The sequence below is a fragment of the Panthera pardus genome, unplaced genomic scaffold (genome assembly GCF_024362965.1).
Source record: "Panthera pardus isolate Hobbes unplaced genomic scaffold, ASM2436296v1 HiC_scaffold_11, whole genome shotgun sequence".
Classification (NCBI taxonomy): Eukaryota; Metazoa; Chordata; class Mammalia; order Carnivora; family Felidae; genus Panthera; species Panthera pardus.
In genome coordinates this window covers 14824802-14847467 of record NW_026526666.1, presented here as the reverse complement: position 1 = coordinate 14847467, position 22666 = coordinate 14824802, and the positions used below count along the sequence as shown (strand labels likewise).

The 22666-nt window shown below is 39.5% G+C and overlaps 1 protein-coding gene and 1 pseudogene across 1 annotated transcript in view; both read right to left on the bottom strand.

The window, feature by feature from the left end:
* Window positions 1-22666, bottom strand: part of LOC109271961 (calcium-binding mitochondrial carrier protein SCaMC-1) — a 61131-nt gene that overhangs the window by 30933 nt on the left and 7532 nt on the right. Inside the window, exons 2-3 of the mRNA XM_019457691.2 lie at window positions 12403-12529; window positions 8100-8187 (exon numbers count right to left, since the gene is read on the bottom strand). Coding sequence (XP_019313236.1) covers window positions 8100-8187; window positions 12403-12529 — 215 coding nt within the window. The remainder of the gene's footprint in view (window positions 1-8099; window positions 8188-12402; window positions 12530-22666) is intronic.
* LOC109271833 (segment polarity protein dishevelled homolog DVL-3-like) lies at window positions 1692-5560 on the bottom strand (annotated as a pseudogene).

Sequence of the window (22666 nt, the reverse complement as noted above, 5' to 3'; positions counted from 1 at the left end):
AGTGTTGGAAGTCCTAGCATCCACAATCAGACAACAAAATGAAATAAAAGGCATCAAAATTGGCAAAGAAGTCAAACTTTCACTTTTCACAGACGACATGATACTCTACATGGAAAACCCGACTGACTCCACCAAAAGTCTCCTAGAACTGATACATGAATTCAGCAAAGTCACAGGTACAAAAATCAATGTACCGAAATCAGTTGCATTTTTATACACCAATAATGAAGCAACAGAAAGAGAAATAAAGAAACTGATCCCATTTACAATTGCACCAAGAACCATAAAATACCTAGGAATAAACCTAACCAAAGATGTAAAAGATCTGTATGCTGAAAACTATACAAAGCTTATGAAGGAAATTGAAGAAGACACAAAGAAATGGAAAAATATTCCATGCTCATGGACTGGAAGAATAAATATTGTTAAAATGTCAATACTACCCAAAGCAATATACATATTCAATACAACTGCCATTCTTCTCAAAGCTAGAACAAACAATCCTAAATTTGTATGGAACCACAAAAGAACCCGAATAGCCAAAGTAATATTGAAGAAGAAAACAAAAGCGGGAAGCATCACAATCCCAGACTTTAGCCTCTATTACAAAGCTGTAATCATCAAGATAGTATGGTATTGGCACAAAACCAGACACATAGACCAATGGAATAGAATAGAGAACCCAAAATTGGACCCACAAATGTATGGCCAACTAATCTTTGACAAAGCAGGAAAGACAGTCTCTTTAAAAAAATGGTGCTGGGAGAACTGGACAGCAACATGCAGAAGAATGAAACTAGACCACTTTCTTACACCATACACAAAAATAAACTCAAAATGGATGAAAGACCTGAATGTGAGACAGGAAACCATCAAAACCCTAGAGGAGAAAGCAGGAAAAAACCTCTTTGACCTCAGCCGCAGCAATTTCTTACTTGACACATCTCCAAAGGCAAGGGAATTAAAAGCAAAAATGAACTATTGGGACCTCATTAAGATAAAAAGTTTCTGCACTGCAAAGGAAACAATCAACAAAACTAAAAGGCAACTGATAGAATGGGAAAAGACATTTGCAAATGACATATTGGATAAAGGACTAGTATCCAAAATCTATAAAGAACTCACCAAACTTGACACCCGAGAAACAAATAATCCAGTGAAGAAATGGGCAGAAGATACGAACAGACACTTGTGCAAAGAAGACATCCAGATGATCAACAGGCACATGAAATGATTCTCAACGTCATGCATCATCAGGGAAATACAAATCAAAACCACACCGAGATACCACCTCATGCCGGTCAGAGTGGCTAAAATGAACAACTCAGGAAACAACAGAGGCTGGCGAGGATGTAGAGAAACAGGAACCCTCTTGCACTGTTGGTGGGAATGCAAACTGGTACAGCCACCCTGGAAAATAGTGTGGAGGTTCCTAAAAAATTAAAAATAGAACTACCCTATGACCCCGCAATAGCACTGCTAGGAATTTACCCAAGGGATACATACAGGATTGCTGATGCATAGGGGCACATGTACCCCAATGTTTATAGCAGCACTTTCAACAATAGCCAAATTATGGAAAGAGCCTAAATGTCCATCAACTGAAGAATGGATAAAGATGATGTAATTTATATATATATATATATAATGGAATACTACTTGGCAATGAGAAAGAATGAAATCTTGCCATTTGCAGCAACATGGATGGAACTGGAGAGTATTATGCTAAGTGAAATAAGCCAGTCAGAGAAAGACAGGTATCATATGTTTTCACTCATATGTGGATCTTGAGAAACTTAACAGAAGACCATGGCGGAGGGGAAGGGGAAAAAAAAGAGCTACAAACAGAGAGGGAGGGAGGCAAACTATAAGAGACTCTTAAGTACAGAGAACAAACTGAGGGTTGATGGAGGGTGGGGGAGAGGGGGAAGGGGGTAATGGGCAGTGAGGAGGGCACTTGTTGGGATGAGCACTGGGTGCTGTATGGAAGCCCATTTGACAATAAATTGTATTTAAAAAAAAAGAAAAATCTAGACACAATATCTTTTGAACTTAAAAGAAATTTTAAGTTGCTCTTTTAAAAGTATTGATTGTGGTACATTATGCTTTCTATGTACAGTTAATTTTTTTTCTATACAGCTAGAAGATCACTAATATTTTCTCTAAAATATTTATATTTATATCATAAATGATGCTGGCCTATAATTTCCTTCTTTCATTAGTTGTCAGCCTTTGCTGTTAAAATTATAATGGCCTCACAGAATGGGTCAAATGCTGTTCTTGTACATTCTACATATATTTGTAGATCTGTTCTTTGATAGTTTATGAGAATCATCTAGGGCTAAAGTTTTCTTTATGGGAAAATTTTTAATTACTGGTGTAATGGCACTGTTGGCTATTTCTTCTTGATTTAGTTTTGGTAAATTACATGTGTCTGCAAATTCTTCTATTTCATGTTTTCAAACTTATTAGCATAAAATTATCCATGATATTTTATTATCTATGAAAAATTTCTGGCGTGTCTACTTGCAATCAAACATTATTTATATCTCATTTCTCTTTTTCTTTATCAATCTCTCCAGAAGTTTGTCTTTTCCAATAACCAATGTTTGGTTTTGTTCATCCTATTACTATATTTCTACATTCTGTTTCCACTGCTTCCTTAATTATCTCCTCCTTCCTACCTTCTTTGAGAATATTCTGGTTTCTTCCTTTAAATTAGCACACTAATTTTCAGCCTTCATTCTTTTCTTTTGAATTTATTTATTTCCCTTTCAGGTACCAGACAAAGTAAAAAAGATGGAAAGATGAAGACAGGGACACGGCTGGCCCTGGGGTAGGAGTGGGATGGAAGCGGGTGAGGGGCCCAGTTCACATCACATCCACAAAGAACTTACTAGGGTATCCCATGGCCATGCGGAAGGACTGTGTGCTAGTGGTCAGTTTGGTGGACATGGAGGCCAAGTCTTTGCCTGGAGGGTTCCTGGGGGCCCCAGGGCCATAGGTAGTGGAGGCATCATCAGCATGGGGGAACTGTATAGAAAGAAGGAATGCCATAGGGGGCCGTAGCTCAGATGTGTGCGGTGGCTGCACAGGCTGCTGGTCATTGAGTGCTGGCTATGGCAGCTATGCTGACCGGAGCGCTGGCTCCCACAGCCCCGCAGGCTACTGTGGATTGTGTGGTCCCACTTGCTGCTGTTGCCACCCAATTTCAGGTCCTTCTCCTTCTACCAGTTGCTGCCACTATGGTTGGAGCCACTGTTCCAGCTGTCTTCACTATACTGACTGCTAGCACTGCCCCCACCATAGCTGTACCCCAAGTCTGGGAAGCCCGGGTGCAGGTTGTAGGGGTACAAGGGCAACAGGTACTGGTAAGGGAATCCATGGATCCAGGAGCAGCCCCCAGATGTGGCAAAGGGGCCCGGCATGTCCTAGTCAGAGGCTCTGCTGAAGCCATTGTGATCATGGAGGGACATGCTGACCATGTTGCCACAAAGGCTGCCAAAGCTGTAGTAGCACTGCCCAGAGAAGTTGACCTTGTTGACAGTGTGGTGGATGAAGTCACTTTCAGCAGGTTGCTGGCATACTTGCTGGTCTCCTACCAGCCAGTGAAGCCTTCCACACTGTGGTACAGTCCCCCACATCCAAGCCAATGAAAGCACTGAGGATGGTAATCTGGAGCCTCATGTGGCTACAGACCTCCAGCCCAGATTCTGGGGAGGCCATGGCTTTGATGATGGCAGCCATGTCACTGTGGATGGACAGGTGTAAGTGGTCCAGACGCTGTGTGTCGGAGTTGGAGCTGGTGATGGAAGAGCCAGTGGAGGTGATGGTGCTCAGGGAGGAGCTCATACCATACGTAGGAAAGGTGTTGGTCATGGCTGCAGCGTGGGAAACTCAGGCTGCAGGGTCAGTGGGTTGCATGGGCTTGCCCCTGGGCATTGTGAAGCAGCCATGTGGACCTGGGTCCTACCACCTTGGCTACAGTCAGGGTGATGGGCCCGGTCTGTGCCCAGTCTCCAGAAGAACACGGACCGCATTGTCATTATTCATGTTCTCAAAGTTCATCCAGCTTGCCTGTAACAGCGTATCTCCTGGCATGATGTGTTTATCAGCAGCCAGAGCCCCAGCCTTCATGACAGAGCCAATGTAGATGCCTCCATAACCATGCTTGTTGCCTTGGCCCATAGTGAAGACGCCCAGAAAACTACTTTTCCAGGAGAGTGACTGTGATGATGTTGAGAGACATTGTGGAATCCATGAAGGACTCCTGATCTGCTGAAGGATCAGGACCACTCAAACTGCAAAACCTGCTGCCACCGCTAATGCTGGTCTTCTCATTAAGTATGAGGCGCTGCCCTGCTCTGTGGAGCTGCTGACCCTGCAGGTGCAGTCATCCTCATCCGAATGGAAGAAGGTGGTCATCTCCACATCACTGCTCATAAGGTGGATGGGCTATTCCAACCCCCTGGCTCTTGCTGCTGCTCCACCTTTGCAGTTCTGTTTACCTGGGTTGTGCGCTCTGGGCCATCCTTCCTTCATGGCCGCTTATGCTGAGCAGACACCAAAGAGTCTGTCTCTGTGTCCTTGTCCAGGTTTTCCTGGCTGCCCCCACCAGCACAAGAGTGGAAAGACAGGGCCGGGAGTCCCCAGAGTCCCGTGTGCTCCATGGGCAGCAGCAGTTACAGTGGGTTGTCAGCACAGAAGGGAGCTAGCTCTGGGTGTGAGCCATCAGCAGACACCAACCTCAGCTAGGCACTGTTGTTCAACAGCTCCTCCTTCACCACTCCAAATCCGTGGTCCATAGCCTTGAAGAAGAACATAGAGCTGGTTCACTGCAGAATGCCCTTCAAGTCCGCCAAGGTGACGCTCTCGGAGAGCAGGGGCAGCTCCGCTAGGTACCACATCTGCCGCCCATCCAGGTTGCAGATTATCTTGGTCTCCTCACAGGTCTGGCCTGGCAGCCCACGCACCCCTTGATAATTCTCTAATACAAGCTTTAAGGCTATAAAGTTCCCTCTAAGTACCACCTTAGCTATATCTCACAAGTTTTCATATGTGATATTCTTTCAAGTCGAAGTATCTTTGAATGTCTACTATGATTTCCTCTTTGACCCAAAAATTATTGAGAAGTATATACCATTTCCAAAACCCATGATATTTTTAGAACTTATTTCTGCTATTAAGTTCTAAATACCTATATGTGGTCAAAGAAGATGGTCTTTGTGATACCAATTCTTTGAAATGTATTGAGTCTGGTTTTATGGACTACTATAAAATCAATTTTTATACATGCTCCATACGTACCTAAGGAAAAAAAATTTTCTTTCTAATTTTTTGGTGCAAGGTTCTATTGTACACCCATTAAATCAAGCTTATTTATTTCTCTTCCATCTTGACTAAATTTTTTTTCTATGCTTGATCTAACAAGTACAGGGAGATCTATGTGAAAACTTGTCACTACTATGAAGGATTTGTCAATTTATCCCTGGAATTCTATTAACCAGCTTAAAATTTTATGTCTTTGTGAGTTTTAAATGTGGTGACAGTTTATTTCCCACTAATGTTTTTTACCTTATAATTTTATCTGATATTAATTAGCTACAGCAGCTTGTACTTAGTTTGCAGGATTTTGTTTTACTTTTTCTTTCATCTGACAATCTTTCTGTTCAAACAAATCTTATGTTAATTTTTAGTTTGATATACATTAAAAATCCACTATAAGTAGGGAGCATAAAAATATAGTTTCATGTGGGGCGCCTGGGTGGCTCAGTCGGTTGAGCGTCCGACTTCGGCTCAGGTCATGATCTCATGGTCTGTGAGTTCGAGCCCCACGTCGGGCTCTGTGCTGACAGCTCAGATCCTGGAGCCCATTTCAGATTCTGTGTCTCCCTCTCTCTCTGCCCCTCCCCTGTTCATGCTCTGTCTCTCTCTGTCTCAAAAATAAATAAACGTTAAAAAAATTTAAAAAAATATATAGTTTCATGCCACTGTGACATTAATATTTTTCAATGAGTGTATTCTGTCACAATAATACTACAAAAATATTGAAATTATTTGTCCCCACCATATTGTACACTAAACTGAGAAAATCCTGACCTATCAGAGGCAATAACCTTCTAACCTACTCTTCTCCCATGCTACACCTCCCAAAAAGATAATAACTTTATTTAACCTGCCCCATTTGGGAATGGAAGTGAAAAGAAAACAGGACCTAACATTTTTTCAGGGTACATTTTGACAGGGTTTTGTTGTACGTGAACTTATTTCTCCCGTCTTATCTTTTGTTTTCTGTCTAATTTTTTTCTTTGAATTGTTTTCCTCCTTTCTTTGTTGAATTGCCTGAAACTAGTTTCTTCCTATACTTTCAAGGTTTACCTTGAATTTTTGCCAGATACATATAACAAAATCTAAAGATACTATTTGATCTCCCTCTTCTAAGAATAAGGATCTTAGAACAGTTTAAGACAAATTATTCTCTCTGGTCTCACTATTATTGTCTATTATTTCAGCTGTTCTTTTTCTTAAATCCCAGAAATTGTTCATTATTATTATATTCATGGCTGTTTCCAATGGGCCACTCCAATGGCTCATAGACCACTAGCTAAAAGAAAGACCACCAGTGGTCTGGAGAGGATTCTGAAAAGCACTGCCTGACCCATTTCCTGAGTGTGGTGTTCACACGCTTCCATGTCTGCACAGGTCTCTCCCTCTACCTAGAATGTCCTTCCCCCTACTCTTTTTCACTAGGATGACTTCTACTCATTCTTTAACACATTCTTCAATATTTTCTGAGGGCCCACTATTGCAAGGTGCTGAGTGTAGAACACTTAACAAGATGGAAGTGGTCTGTGCCCTCAAAGCTTACAGTGTAGCAGGAAAAACAGACACTGAACAGTAGCAAGTAATAGCTAATATTCATGGAGCATTTGCTAGGCATTGTTCTAAGCACTTCCCAAGTAAGTTCATTTAATCCTTAAAACAATCCTATATACTTTCTATTGTCTCCATCTTATAGACAGAGAGAGACTAAGTATTTTGTCCTAGGTCACAGGCGTGGTAAGTAAAACAGAATATAGTATTTCAACCCAGGCCTTCTAACTTCAGAAACTGTATTTCTAAACACTAAGCTATACAAATGAGCTTATGGTTACAACCTGTAAGAGCGATGAACCAGCAACTTCATAAGTTGCACAAATAAATAAAACTGCTGTAGGGTGGAGGGGACTGATTTAGACAGGGTAGATCTCTCTGACATGAAGACTGAAGTCAAACATACGGGAGGCATTTAGTCCCTTAAGCAGTGAGAATTACAAGTGAAAGGCTCCAAAGTTGGAAAAGACTTTTAGAGAATTCAAAGAACTGAAAGAAACATGGTGAGAGCAGAGTCAACAGATTTCATCCATGCCTAGCTGAACTTGCTCTTTGAAGCCACAGAGAATGGACAGAGAGTGGCAGGTGGGAATAGCACGGTAAACATTTAGAATCACTGTGGGGAATGGAAGACAAGGGTGGCCAGGAACACAGACACACAAAGCTTCAGCCTGAATGTCTAGTAGAGAATAAAGGCTGTGCATTTTAGGAGTACTAATCTATACAGTCTCATTTTTCTCTAGAAATGTTTAACAGCCCAAATGTTGGGGCAAAGAAGGCAACTGGTAGGATGGTTTGGGGATGGGAGAAAGGAGGAGTGAAAAAGTGGAAGGAAATGGATCAAGATATTGAGGAACCAGTGTAAACAAAGGGGCCAGAGATCTGTAAGTCAAAAAGCAAGTAGAGTGGGAGAAACACTACGTAAAATTTGGAAGAGGGGTCAGAAGGTATGATACGGGTGTGTGAGACTTCAGTTTCACTCTTCTCCAACCGAGCCAGCCAGGCACACCCTCCACTCCTATGCTTTACACGTGTTCATATAAAATTAAAAGGAAGACAAAGAAAGATATTGAATGTACATGAGGAATGGTAAGATGTAGGGAGTTTTAAGCTATACTTAAAATGAAGATCTCTAATATAAGATATTAAAATCTTAAAAATAATAAAAAAACATAAAATTAACATCAAGGAACCCCCCACAATTGTCAGTAAGAGAAAGAGCTTACCTTTGAAGAATCAACTCTGCTTGTTGTTCAGAAATAGTTAGACCTAATGTCTGAAGAGACTGGACAATTTCAGAAGCCTCAATTACTCCTTTAAAAAATTAAAAAGAGCATAAACTCAGATTCAGAACTGATAAGGATCTTAGAAATCATGAATTTTACATCTCTCATTTAGTAATGGAAAGTCTTGGACTCAGTAAGGCAAAATTTTTATGAATCTAGGTGAGTTATAGGTTTGCTTAAATACATACTTCCACACCAGCTCAAAATTTAACAAATAGACTAAACAAGTACATAGACATTATTTCATTCAAAAATCATAAAGCCTCGTAGGTGAATAATGATATGCCATCTAAAGAAGAAAGCTTATGTGGCATGATCAAGTAGCATTAAGCAGCAGCAGAACTGAGATTCAAATCAAGACACTCTAACTTCGAAGTAAATTACATTAACTAGGATCTATTCATTTCACAACTTTGCACTTCTATACTTTGATAAATGAGTAGGCATCTCATATGCATAAAGATGCATTGCACTGGCTTAAAAAGAAGTAGAAAATGACCAAACGAAGCCCAAGAGTGGGGACTATTCCTTTGAGAAATCTGGCAGTAAAAATAAAGAAATCAGGGATAGTAGGACAGTGGGAGAAGGAAAATTATTATTATTAAAGAAATCAGAGCATGTTTATAGACAGAATGAGAGGACTATGAAGAAAGGAACAAAGAGAAAATAGAAGCAATAAACTGGAGCATTAAATACTACTTTCCCCTCAAGCAACTCACAGATTCATGATCCCAACATCGATATACATGAAATAGGATGAAACAAAACAAAGCATGAGAGGGTCCGATGCCAAACTAGTACTAATGGCAAAGTTCTCCAGGAAAAGAGGAGGACAAAAATGACTGTTAGCGATGAAAGGAAAGACTTCATCTAAGAGAAAGACTTTGAAGAAATCCCAGAATTCAGGGGCACCTGGGTGGCTCAGTCAGTTGAGCGTCTGACTTCAGCTCAGGTCATCATCTCACAGTTCATGTGTTCAAACCCTGCTTCAGGCTCTGTGATGACAGCTTGGAACCTGAAGCCTGCCTTGGATTCTGTGTCTCCCTCTTTCTCTGCACCTCCCCCACTCATGCTCTGTGTGTCTCTCTCTCAAAAATAAATAAACATTAAAAAAAATTAATTAAAAAAAAAAGAAATCCCAGGATTTGGAGAGTTTTCTCGGAGAGAGGAAAAGAGAAACACGAGAATCTGAACAATGTAAGAACAGTTAGAGGCATCTATTTGTTAGCAATGAAATTCCTTATATACCACTCTGAATATTCTCCTTTATTTTTCATTTTTTCTAACATTTATTTATTTTTGAGAGACAGAGCATGAGTTGGGAAGGGGCAGAGAGAGGGAGACACAGAACCTGAAACAGGCTCCAGGTTGTCACCACAGAGCCTGACGCAGGGCTTGAGCTCACAAACCATGAGATCATGACCTGAACTGCAGTCGGATGCTTAACCAACTAAGCCACCCAGGCACCCCTGAATGTTCTCCTTTATAATTGCACTCTTAAATACAGCCGATTCTCATTATTCATGGCAGTTATGTTCTACAAGGTCACTATAATCCCTGAATTATCAAATACTGAACCATTATTCCTATGGGAAATACAGGGGTAGGTTCCTGTGAGCCTCTGATCACAGTATTTTCACCAATCAATCAATACAAAGCCTTGTCAATATAAAATCTTGTTATATGTGTATAAAAATATATGGTACTACATAATACCATATTATATTGTTGATTCAATACCAATTGAACTCACGGCTATTAGTACTACAACTCATGCCTGAATGAAGTTTATCTAATATACGTATTTTCTTCCTAAGGCACATCACAGCCTTCTTGCATTCAGGAATGCTAGACAGCACTTCAGCACCATGCTTGGGAGACACTTTGAACAGCAAAATCACCAACAAAAAGCACAAAAATGCAAAAAACAAAAACAAAAAACCATGGCACTAAGTAGACTGCAGAAGGACACTTGTCTACAGTAGGAGTGCTAAAACAAGAAAGCAGAGCATCACTTTCTTCTTTCTCAGCTAGAAATGTGCTCGTCAAGCAAATGAAATTTGTTGCTACTCTGCACATGTCCGTGAAGGACTGAAAAAATGCTGTAAGCATTGATTTTGGAATTACTTCTGGAGTTAAATTTTAGCAAGTAGACAAATTCTCAAATATAGAACCCACAAATGAGGAAAGACTATGCTTTGCTTTAAGAGGTCTGATAAACAGGGGTGCCTGGGTGGCTCAGACAGTTAGGCGGCTGACTCTTGATTTTGGCTCAGGTCATGATCTCGTGGTTTGTGGGTTTGGGCCCTGCATCAGGCTCTGCACTGACAGGGCGGAGTCTGCTTCGGATTCTCTTTCTGCCCCTCCCCCACTTCACTAGCTCTCTCTCAAAATAAATAAATGAACTTTAAATATATATATATATATATATATATATATATATATATATATATATATATATGAGAATAGAGTCTCCGGAGTCTATTAAAAAAAAGAAGCCTGATAAACACAAATATGAACTTACAATAAGAAACTATTTCAAAATCTACAAACAAGATAAATTAAGGGAAAACTGTTTTCATTTACTACAAATGTACCATAAAATTTCACCTTTAATTATTTCCTCTGGATCATTTAGAATTTTCTGGAATGGACAACTGATATGTGCACAACTTACATACTGGGATGATTCACCTCTGCTTATCTGGCAGATGATCCTGAGGGGGTTCCATCGCCCAGCTACTGCCTGCCTTAACACTATACACAGAGTCCTACCTATTTGACTGAACTGTAATGGGTTCAACATAGGATGAATGTTTGTAGAGAAGTAAAGCTGGTAGTAAGAACAGCATTTTGCTAAAAGATTGGACTAAGGCTAGACTTGGGGACATATAATGTGTAAGGCTTAGAGGAGAAGGTAACAAATGTTCGAATCGGACTAGTTTCCACCACAAACTCAGCTTCTTAGATGACTGTCACAGACTTGAACCATCATCAAATTCATTCAAAGGTTTAGTTGTTTGAAGAAACTTGCTTTATGCCTAACTAAAGTTTATATTCAGTATAAACGAGGGGCCAACAAACTATGACCTTCCAGCCAAATGAGGCCTGTTGCCTGCTTTTATAAATAAAGTTTTATTGGAACACAGTCATGTCCATTCATTTACATTTTGTCTAGAGCTGTTTTTGCACTATGACAGCAAAGGTGAGTAGCTGCAACTGAGACCACATGGCCCACAAAGCGAAAATATTTACCCACTGACCTTTTACCAAAAAAATTGCCCACCCCAACTGTGAACTATATTTTCTCCTCAATATATTTAATGTGTTTCTTGAATAACAAGTCTGTGAATTAAATGGCCCTGACTACTCATATATAGGAAGGGGTTTGAGGATCCATTTCAGTTTTTCATTAAGTTTCCTATGCATTATAATTTTTAAAAAATAAATTCTCACTTCCTATCAAAGGCTGCCTTAAGTGATAAGGGTTTCATGACCCCTCCCTTTCTCCTACTGTGGCACTTGTTTTTGCTCTCCACACTGGGACTCCATTAACTCCAAACTATTAATCTAAATAGTGAAAGCATAATTCCAGTCAGAAGATACATATTTAGGGGCACCCGGATGGCTCAGTTAGTAGAGCATGCAATTCTTCATCTCAGGGTGGTGAGTTCGAGCCCCACACTGGAGGTAGAATTCACTTAATTACAAAAGAAAAGAAGACACATATTTAAATGTCTATCTAGTACTTTTCCCCAATTTCCATGATCTGAGAACAGATGCTCTAAATTAATTCTTTCAAAAGACTATTAAATGTAAGACAATTTGAAATTTTTTTTAAATTTCAGAATATATAACATTTTATATTTAGAATATATTTAACATTTTAAATTGTAGAATACATATGAATAAAAATAAATATCTCTTGCCCAGAGAGCAAGGAAACATAACTATTTTTAATCTATAACTTTAAGTCAAATTGGCATAATACTCCATAGTGAACATCTTATAAACCGCCCTACTCAGTTTTTAATTCAGTAGACAAAGCTATGTCTTTGTCTTTTCTTCACTAAGACATAAACCCTATAGAAAATCACATCACTAAGAAAAACAAGTACACACACACTATTAACAATTGTTTGCCAAATAAAAAAAGAGAGACCAAAAACACATTGTTTTATACTGTTGGAAGTATGAGAAGGGATTCTTCATAGCTGGTGATGAATAGAAAATAAAGACACACCATCATTATTTTTGTCCAAACTCTTAAATGCCAATTTCATTTTTTTCTCATGGTCTTTAAGGTACTGCATAAATTCTTCAAAATCCAGCTTCCCATCTTTGTTGATATCACCAGTAGTTAAGATTTTCTACAAAAAAAAAGAAAAAGAAAAGAGTTTTAAATAGGCTAAACTGCAAAATTATTTGGACATACAAACACTTTGAGCAGATTGCCTGTTTTCCAGAAGACATGCATTTTATAAACTCCAAGATAAAAAACACACACTTGACTTAGTATAGGATTTAAATGTGTAAAATAGTGTTTTTCCCTTTGATTTCCAAAATTAAATAATCTTTTCCAAAAAAATGATCCTTATAAAAAGCTGTCATATCAAACTATCTATCTCTATTAATACAAATCATTGCTTTTGAGAAAGAAATAAAATTATGTTATTTGATATTACAAGGAAGCCTTCTACTACCACCACTCAAAATATAAACCTTCTGCCTGTTAAGACACTCATAATCACCCACTCAAAGCTTATAGACTCTATTAGTTTAATGGTCACACTTTGTGGAGAAAATAATGTCTCGGTGTGAAATAATGCCTCGTTGCAGAATGTGAAATGGCCAGACCTCCAAGCTTTGGACTCAAAGAAAAGGATCTGAACTCCATAAGATGTAACAAAAGCCTGGAGGAAAATTTATGATTTTAAATGCATAATTTGAAGGGCACCTGGGTGGGTCAGTTGGTTAAGCATCCAACTTTGGCTGAGGTCATGATCTTGTGGTTCATGGGTTCGTGAGCTGTGTTGACAGCTCAGAGCCTGGAGCCTGCTTTAGATTTTGTGTCTCCCTCTCTCTCTGCCCCTCCCCAACTTTTTCTCTGTCTCTGTCTCTGTCTCTCTCTCAAAAATAAATAAACATTTTTTAAAAATTAAATGCCTAATTTGAAATGAAGGAAGGCTAGGGGCACCTGGGTGGTTCAGTCACTTAAGCATCCAACTTTGGCTCAGGTCGTGTTCTCACATGAGTTAGAACCCTGCATTGGGCTCTCTGCCGTCAGCACAGAGCCTGCTTCAGATCCTCTATCTCCCTCTCTGCCTCTCTCCCACTCTCTCTCAAAAATAAATATTAGGAAAAAAAAAAGGAAATGGAAAAAGGCTAGAAATCAATGATGAGTCAATGAGGCTTACCTCAATCTCAAAAAATCAGAAAAAAAGTTTGAAACAAGCCTGAAAGAAAAAAATAAAGAGTAAAATGAAGAAAATGTGTAATTGAGACGATCAGTAATATAAATGATGCCTCTTTGGGAATACCAATAAAACTGATAAACCCCTGAAAGTGGCAAATAACGAATGATAGTGACAGTGAAAATCACTAGATACTACAGCTATTAAAGATATTATAAACAATTTTATATCAAAAAATATGAAATCAAGATAAAATAGCCAAATGCCTAGAAAAAAAGAACTTATCAAAAATTGATACAACAGAAAATATGAGGAGGCCTATAAGTATTAAAGAAATTTTAATCTGTAATTTTAAAACATTCCCAGGAAAGAAAACCATAAGTAGTGTCATTAGTGAAATAGATGCAAAATCCTATATATTAGCAAATCAAATATGACAATATCTAAAATTATAATACTACACATAAAATGGATATTATTTACATATAGTTTTGTATTTACTTATATGTAGTTTTATATATTATATATCATTATATGTGTATATATATGATTTTATATATATAGTTGTGTACGATATAGTTACATACAACAAGGTGAATGGATTCCAGTAATACCAGGTTAGGTTAATACTATTAAAAAAAATCTTGTAATTTACCACATTACCAGAATAAAAATCATATGATCATCTTAATAAATGCAGGAAACCATCTGATGGATTCAACATCATTCATGATCAAAAACTCTGAGCAAACTAGAAACAGTGTGGTGTTTCCCCAATCTGATAAAAGGTATCTACCAAGAATTCTAGCCTTTTTTGTTCAACCTAGTGTGAACAGGATTCTCTCATCTGCAAACTAAATAGCCTGAATTAAAAAACCACCAATTATTGCTTACAGCTTTAAAAACAATTACATTTATATTATCACTGAAAAATAATTATTGCTATTTACTTTTTTATAAATTAGATTGAGGATCATTTTCAAAAAGGAAATACATTTATATTATCACTGAAAAATAATTACTGCTATTTGCTTTTATAAATTAGATTGAGGATCATTTTCACCTGGAAATTATGTCCTGATTACTCAAATACATATACTGAGATGAGCATAACTCAAGAGAAAATGTCACAGCATTCTGAGGCCCCATGTACATACTCAAGTTTCTTCTAAGAAGTTTGTATTTTGGTCAATGGAAATATCAGGGAACAATTATCATTTCGTAAATTACAAGTTAAAAGACATCCCGACCCTATTTTTGAGCAGCTTTTTTTTTTTTTAACCCTTCTTGTGGTAAATAAGGACTCCAACTTACAAAAATATGAAAGACCAGGGTTTCCCTTTTGAATTTTCTTTTGTATTCCTCTGTAGAAATAAATGAAGACCTATCAAATGAGAAAAGCAAAGGCTATTTGTTCTGAGCTTCCTTATAGCAAGGGAATCAGCCATGGTCAGTTGTGGCTGAGACTCAAAGGCAGGCACAGAATGGGCAAGCTTTATAGTGGGGAAAAGGGAGGCTTCGGGTGTGCCCTGAGTGGCAGCTCTTGGCCTGGGGAAGCTATAGACAAGCTAACTAGAAGTGGGGGGCATCCTGTGTGATTGGTTAGGAGTACCTATTCAGCTTTCTGGTCCTAAGTTGGAAATGAAGATAAAAATTACAGAAGCTGTCAGTTATCAATCAATCTGTGGCCATTTGGGGCCATTACAGAAGTTATTATTTTGCTTTCTGGATTGTCTAGAGACCACAATCTGGCCTCCTGTTAAGTCTTAGTTATAGCAGGTTGGTTGCCTGGATCATTTATTATAGAAAATGGGTTGGTTTCCCGAGTGGATTGCTACAAGTTGTGGGCCAAAGTTCAATTTTAAATATGGGCAAACCATTGTCCATACTTGTGTATTCAGTCTCTCCCCCTTCACAGTAAAAAGCCAAATAAAACATTATTCAAAAAACCTATTAGTTATCAGAATAAAAAGTTGTATCTTTTCTTATCATTACATAAGTACCATTTCTATTTTTTAATTGGTTGAATTATTAATCTATATAAATGAGTTTTCTACTAGGGAAACTGGAGACATGTGGGAGAAAACTCACATCAGAACCCCCTAAAGATGTCACTGTCGCCTGAGGAAAAGCCACATCAGTGTTCCCCGGAAGTATAAGGTTCTGTGTGGTTGCTGAAAGTCCTCCAGAATTAATTCTTCCTTGGTTTTAATATGTGAGCCCTCATCAATCATCACTGGGTATACAAAGCCTTTATATGGCTCACACCATCTCTTACCAAAAACAAAAGATTTGCAAAAAAAAAGTTTTTTGACAAGAAAAAAAATGTTTCAAGAACTGAACTGGTTTATGGCTTAAACCAGAATTTCTTATAAAAGCATAGTTTGTATCAAGTAAACAAACACAAGTCACACTTGAAAATCTAAGTGCAAGAGTGGCTATAAATAAGCCTAAAAAGGATATTTAGCTTTAAAAAGAAGAATACTTTAGTTTTTGTTTTAGGAATTTAAAAAATTGAGTGAACTTTCCAGAGATAACATGTTGGGTTGGCCTAGTCCACAGACAATACCCAATCCAGGTCTCTGATGCTACCAATGAAGAAACCAAGGCACAGGGCTTGACATAGAGAACATGCCCAAAGTACAATTGATCTATCACTGGTTGGATGATTCAAATAAAGATTCCCAAAGATCACACAGCTAGTAAGAAGAATTTTACTAAATCTTAACATTGACAGAACTCAGCCAAGAGATTTTTGAGAACAAAATGCCAATGATCTGAAATGAATTCAATGGTCCTCATGGTCTTGAATCTGCCATTCTACTGGTGTAAATACCCAAAGAGCAAATATAATTGGAAAGTAATTCTATTCAATACTAATTTCCAAACAGAAAATAATTTGGAAATACAGTGATTGAAACAGGTATAAGGCATTACATACTGAGAAGCAACCTATAATCTAGGCAGCTGGGAAAAAAGAGGGATTCCATGAGGTAATGATGCCTGAGCTCAGTCTTCAAAAGTCTGCTAATTAGGCATGCTATGAGGAAAGGTCAGCAGTGGTGAAACCCCAAGACTACAAGCCACTCAGACTGAATGCCCTCCTTCCAGAAACAAAAATCAAAAGATAATATTAGACGATTTCCAACTACCACTCCCCTCCCAAACATACATATGGTGATTATCCCAGTTCCCCAAAGTGAGGAAGGAACATCATTGGCCAAGATGCCCATTCACCCTACTAATAACAGGTGAGTATATTGAACAAGGTGACCTCCTCAAAACAAGGTTTTAGCCAACATCTTGAGAACAATCTGAATTTTGAAGTTTTATGAGGGCCAGGGGAAATAATGAGAAAGTGCTTGAGAGAAGTTTTAGCTGTGTTATTCTTAATATGGTAAAACGTGGGTAATCAGCAGGTCAATTGGGAACGTGTCAATTTGGCTTCCCCAAGCCTGTCCAGAGCTCCCAGCCCCACACCTCTCTTACCATAGCCCCACTGAGGCCCACCTGCCCTTTCTCCAGGAAATCAATGATCCTCATATCCTGCAGGCCTTCCTGAAGCTCAAGGATGTCCAGGGTCCCATCGTCATTATGGTCCAAGTACCGAAAGAGTTTTTCAAAAGGGGATCCATTTGGGATGTCTCTGGCGTCAGGAGTGGACCACGCTGTGTACTCCGGAAGTTTCCCAGAGGTGGAAGTGAGAGGGAGGAAGGAGATACTGCCCACCACATGCACAGCTGGCAGGGACCTATGATAGCAGTGTTCTCCCCAGCCACTCCCCCCAGGCTCCTTGTTCAAGATTAAAACAAGAAGGGGAGGGACCATCGCAATGGCTCCAGGGCAGAGGCTCGAGGTGCATCTGTGCGCGGGAGGTCTCACTGCTGGGGGCCTGGCTCCAGGCAGAGGCCATGGTGCTCCGCCTGCACTGGGCGGTCAGTGGATGAGAGGCCCAGGTTTTCACCCCACTCCAGGAGGAGCCTAGAAGGGACAACTCGTGTCCTTCCCCAAACGTCTGGAAGGACCTCTGCATAGGACTGTCTCTAAAGGTAGATATTCTTTTTAGAGAAAAGGTTGGGGCGGGGGGAGGGGGGAAGCGATGGTTAGGACATGGACTGTAGGGCCACATTGACTGGTGGTAAGGTCCAACATTTTTTTTAGGTTGTTTCGTCACGCCTTTTTTGAAAAACCTTCTAAGGCTGAGGCGCATAATATTGTTGTAAAGATAAGTAATTAGGAACCTGATGAAAATCTGCCCACTTGGGCCTTCCCTCTGTGATTTTACCCCACCCCCGCCCCCAGTTCTTTATCTTCAGCCAGCATTTGCAGTGGCTTGGGGTCAAGGCTACTCTAACTGCCAGGGTCCCAGCTTTACCCTTGCAGATGTTGGCAGCACACTCAGGATAATCTCAAAATGGACAGAAGTTGAGTCAGCTGGGATCCCAGAGGGATGTCAGGAGATCTTCATAAACAATGTGGCTTCTTAATCCCACTCTCCAGAGCCACTGAGGGCTCTGGCTCCCCTATACATATACCTATGGTCCCTCCCCTGCTCTACTGGAAATGTAGAAGTGTAGTTTCACAGTAAAAACTCCATTTTTTATGTAATTTGTTTACCTAAATATGGAATACTCTTTAAAAAGTTGAATATTAAAATTCAGGCGGGACGGCAGCAACTCTCTCATTCATTGCCGGTGGGAATGCAACACAGCACAGCCACTTTGGAAGACAGTTTGGCAGTTTCTTACAAAACTAAACACACTCTTACCATACAATCCAGCAATCATGCCCTTGGTATCTACCCAAAAGAGCTGAAAACTTATGTCCACACTGGAGCCTGGGTGGCTCAGTCAGTTGACAGTCTGACTCCTGATTTCCACCCAGGTCATGATCTCTTGGTCCATGAGATGGAGCCCCACATCAGGCTCTGGGCTGAAAATGCTGAGCCTGCTTGGGATCCTATCTCTCTCAAAATAAATAAACTTAAAAAAATTACATTCACACAAAATCCTGCACACAGATGTTTATAGCAGCTTTATTCATAATTGCCAAAACTTGGAAACAACCAAGATGGCCTTCAGTAAGTGAATGGGTAAGTAAACTGTGGTACATCCAGACAATGGAATATTATTCAGCACTAAAAAGAAATGAGCTATCAAGCTCTGAAAAGACAGAGGAAACTTAAATGCATATTACATATTACTAAGTGAAAGAAGCTAATTTGAAAAGAGTACATACTATGATCCTAGCTATATGACATTCTGGAAAAGGCAAAACTATGAACACATTAAAAAGATTGGTGGTTGCCGGGGGGTTGAGGGAAAGGGTAGAAGAATGAATAGGCAGAGCACAGGGGATTTTTTTAGGGCAGTGAAAACAATCTGTATGATACTATAAAGATAGACATATGTCATTATACATTTGTCCAAACCCACAGAACACCACCAAAAGTGAATCCTAAGGTAAACCATGGACTTTGGGTGATAATGATGTGTCAGTGTAGGTTTATCAATTGTAACAAATGTACAACTCTGGTGCCAGATGTTGATAATGGGGGAAGCTATGCATGTGTAGAGGGAGGGGGTATACAGGAAATCTCTGTAACTTCATTTTGCTGTGAACCTAAAACTGCTCCAAAAAATTAATTAATTAATTAATTAATTCTTTTTAATTCACAAAGAAAATTTAATTCAGCCATTATCTGTTAGCTCTTGCTCCATTTATTCACCCTGTCAAGTACTGACAACATAAAGAGGCCTGTCACATGTCCATGAAACACCCACAGGTTTGCCTCTAGGAGGAAGTTATGCTATGGTTAGTTCTAAGTACCACAGTAGGCTTTGCAATAAACACCCCCCTCCGACCCCAGCCAGAGCTGTTGAGCAGTGGTAAACATCTAATGCTGTTTCATTAGATGTGCTGTGGCCCAATCAAGAATGAATTCTCCCACAAAAGGAGAACTGCACAGTCCACAGGTTCCCTGTGCACTGCAGAGAAGGCACGTACTCAGTCATAGAAGACACACATCCAGACAGGACACAAGAGTCCAGTGGTCCGAGGAGAAAAGACAAAAGTAATGGCCAGAGTAATAAGGAAAACTGACATCATCTTACAGAACTGATAGGAGGAAGCAAAACATAGAGCTGATAGTTTCATCTAATAAAAGGGCAACTATTTTTGTTGAATAGCTAGCTCTTCCCACTTTTAAAAATTACCCTGTTCCTTATTTGCTTATAATTACCCCCCATCCATCCATCCAACACAGACCTCCTATATGGAAAGCTGTGAGGACACGGTTGTGGGACCCTGTCTGTCTTGTTCACCACTATATCCCCAGTTCATTGAACAGTGTCTGGCACTACTCAAAAGCATTAATTGAATGATATTAATATTTGTGCTACCTACTATGTAGCTCTTACCATTCTTAGTTTACATTTCAGGTTTCCAGGCATTAAATAGCTCACCCAAGGTCACAAGTGGTCTAACTAATTCCACAGCTCATAATAATAACCACCACACCCATTGCACCAGTGAATGAAATAGGTATGATTGTCTACAGTTCAGAGTGGGGCATCAAACTTTCTCAACAAATCCTTTTGCTGTGTTCATAGGTCCTGTCCGGTAAAGAAATAATTCTGGGGTGCCTGGGTGGCTCAGTCGGTTAAGCACCCGACTTTGGCTCAGGTCATAATCTCACCGTTCATGAGTTCAAGCCCCGTGTTGAGCTCTGTGCTGACAGCTCAGAGCCTGGAGCCTGCTTCAGATTCTGTCTCCCTCTCTCTTCACCCTTCCCCCACTCATTCATTCATATTCTCTCTCTCTCTCTCTCTCTCTCTCTCTCTCTGTCTGTCTCAAAAATAAGTAAATGGGGGCGCCTGTGTGGCCTAGTCGGTTGAGCATCTGACTTCGGCTCAGGTCATGATCTCACAGCTCTGTGAGTTCGAGCCCCACATCGGGCTCTGTGCTGACGGCTCAGAGACTGGAGCCTGCTTTGGATTCTGTGCCTCCCTCTCTCTCTGCCCCTAACCCACTCGCATTCTGTCTCTGTCTCTCTCAAAAATAAATAAACATTAAAAAAAAATAAGTAAACATTTTTTAAATAAAAAGAAAGAATTCTGAGTGCACTAGGGTAAAATTATACAGGTGAGCTGAAGCCTTGAACAAATGGGTAATAATTTACCAGGCAGAAAAGAGGGAGTGAGAGCAATGCCAAGCAGAGAAAAGAAAATAAAGAGACAAGTGTCCATGGTTGTGGCCCAATCAGGGAAACAGAATGTTGGGGTTTGGGAAGAAGACTAACAGGTAGACTGCTACCAAGATGGAATGGGTATTTTATGCCTTAAGAAAGACTTCTTCCATTTTTTTCATTCTTTCCAAAATAAAGATGTCATCCCTTGAGGGATAAGATTTTAGAATATAAGGAGAAAAAACAAAAGATACAGATGTTATATATTTTAGAACATTTGACATAAATGTATTTGGAATTCATTGTTTTTCTTATACCATAATCTCCCTGCTATGATGTCCTAAAATGTACCTCTATGATTTCTTTATCATATTCTCTTTAGTAATAAAGTTTCCGACAACTGAAATGCTAATGAAATAAATCCCTCTTGTTAACAGAGGAATTATGTCATGGAGTAAAACCCTGAAAAGAAATTGCATGCAAAGCAATACACATTTGCTAAGCTACTGTTTTTGTATGTGACCCTATTCCATCTGTAGTTGTAAATATAAAATTTATGGACAGAGAATCAAAACAATCATAGCATGTCCGAGTTGAAAGACCCCTTAAATCAGGCTGTCCAGTCCAACCACTTGTCAGACACTGCCTAATCGTTTAGCATACACTCAAAACCCATTAGGACAGAGGGTCCTCAAGTCCATCATCTAGTACCTGTGACATCACATTTTAAAGGCTTTTCTACATGAACTTTCATATCCAGCCACATGTGATCTTGACAAGAGCTCAGTTGGTTAAGTGTCCAACTCTTGATCTCAGCTCGCATCTTGATCTTAGGGTTGTGAGTTCAAGCCTCATGTTGCGTGTGAAATCTACTTAAAAAAAAAAAAAAAAGATCTCTGTCCAAGAAAGATATTTGCATTTTAAGAATAATGAAAGTAAAGCAAAGGGTTAAGTGACTTGACCAGGACTACACAGTCACACCACATAGGGACCTTGTTGGCCATGCTGCTTCCCTTCCTGCTCTCGGCAGTCTCTGCTGTGAGAGTCCTAGACCCCTTATGATGATAAATCTCTCCTAAGAAAGTTACAGTAAGACTTGATGCACATGAAAATATGGCAAACAACTTAGTTTTAAAACTGCCTGTAATTTACCTGGTTAACTAAACACATTTGTTAAATCAGCCAGCTCTGAACCTGGATACAGGAATACCTTCATACTCTATGAAACCTGACCCCCATTCTCCTCCACATACTACTAAAAGAGGAGTCACTAAAATGATGCCGAGATTGGAGAAGGAGGAAAAATATCTGTAAAATCCTTTGGGCAAGATCCCCTTTTTTCATTTTATTGCCTGAATTCAAAATTTGGGGCATTTGTTGGTTTTTTGTTTTGTTTTGTTTTTGGCCCAACACTGTTCCAAATTCTTCCAAATTCTTCTTCTAAATTGAAACAAAATAAGCATAATTCCAGCTAAAACTGCTGACTCTTCCCCATCAGTTTATTTTCCTCAGAATTTCCATTTGGGTAAATTAAAATTCAGATTATTTCCTCTATTCTTTAATGTTCTAAAACTTGTTCCTTAGAGTACCTCAAATGGCATCCAAACATTGGGACTGTATTTTAGAATGCTCTAATGTAGCCTTTGACGAAAAACAATAAGGAGGAGGAGAGGGAGGAGGAAAAAATAGAAAATACTCTAGGGGCGCCTGGGTGGCTCGGTCAGTTAAGCATCCGACTTCGGCTCGGGTCATGATCTCACGGCTGTGGGTTCAATCCCTGCATCAAGATCTGTGCTGACAGCTCAAGCCTGCTTTGGATATTGTGTCTCCCTCTCTCTCTCTCTGCGTCCCCCCCACCCCCACTCATACTCTCTTTCAAGAAAAATAGACATTAAAAAACAATTTTT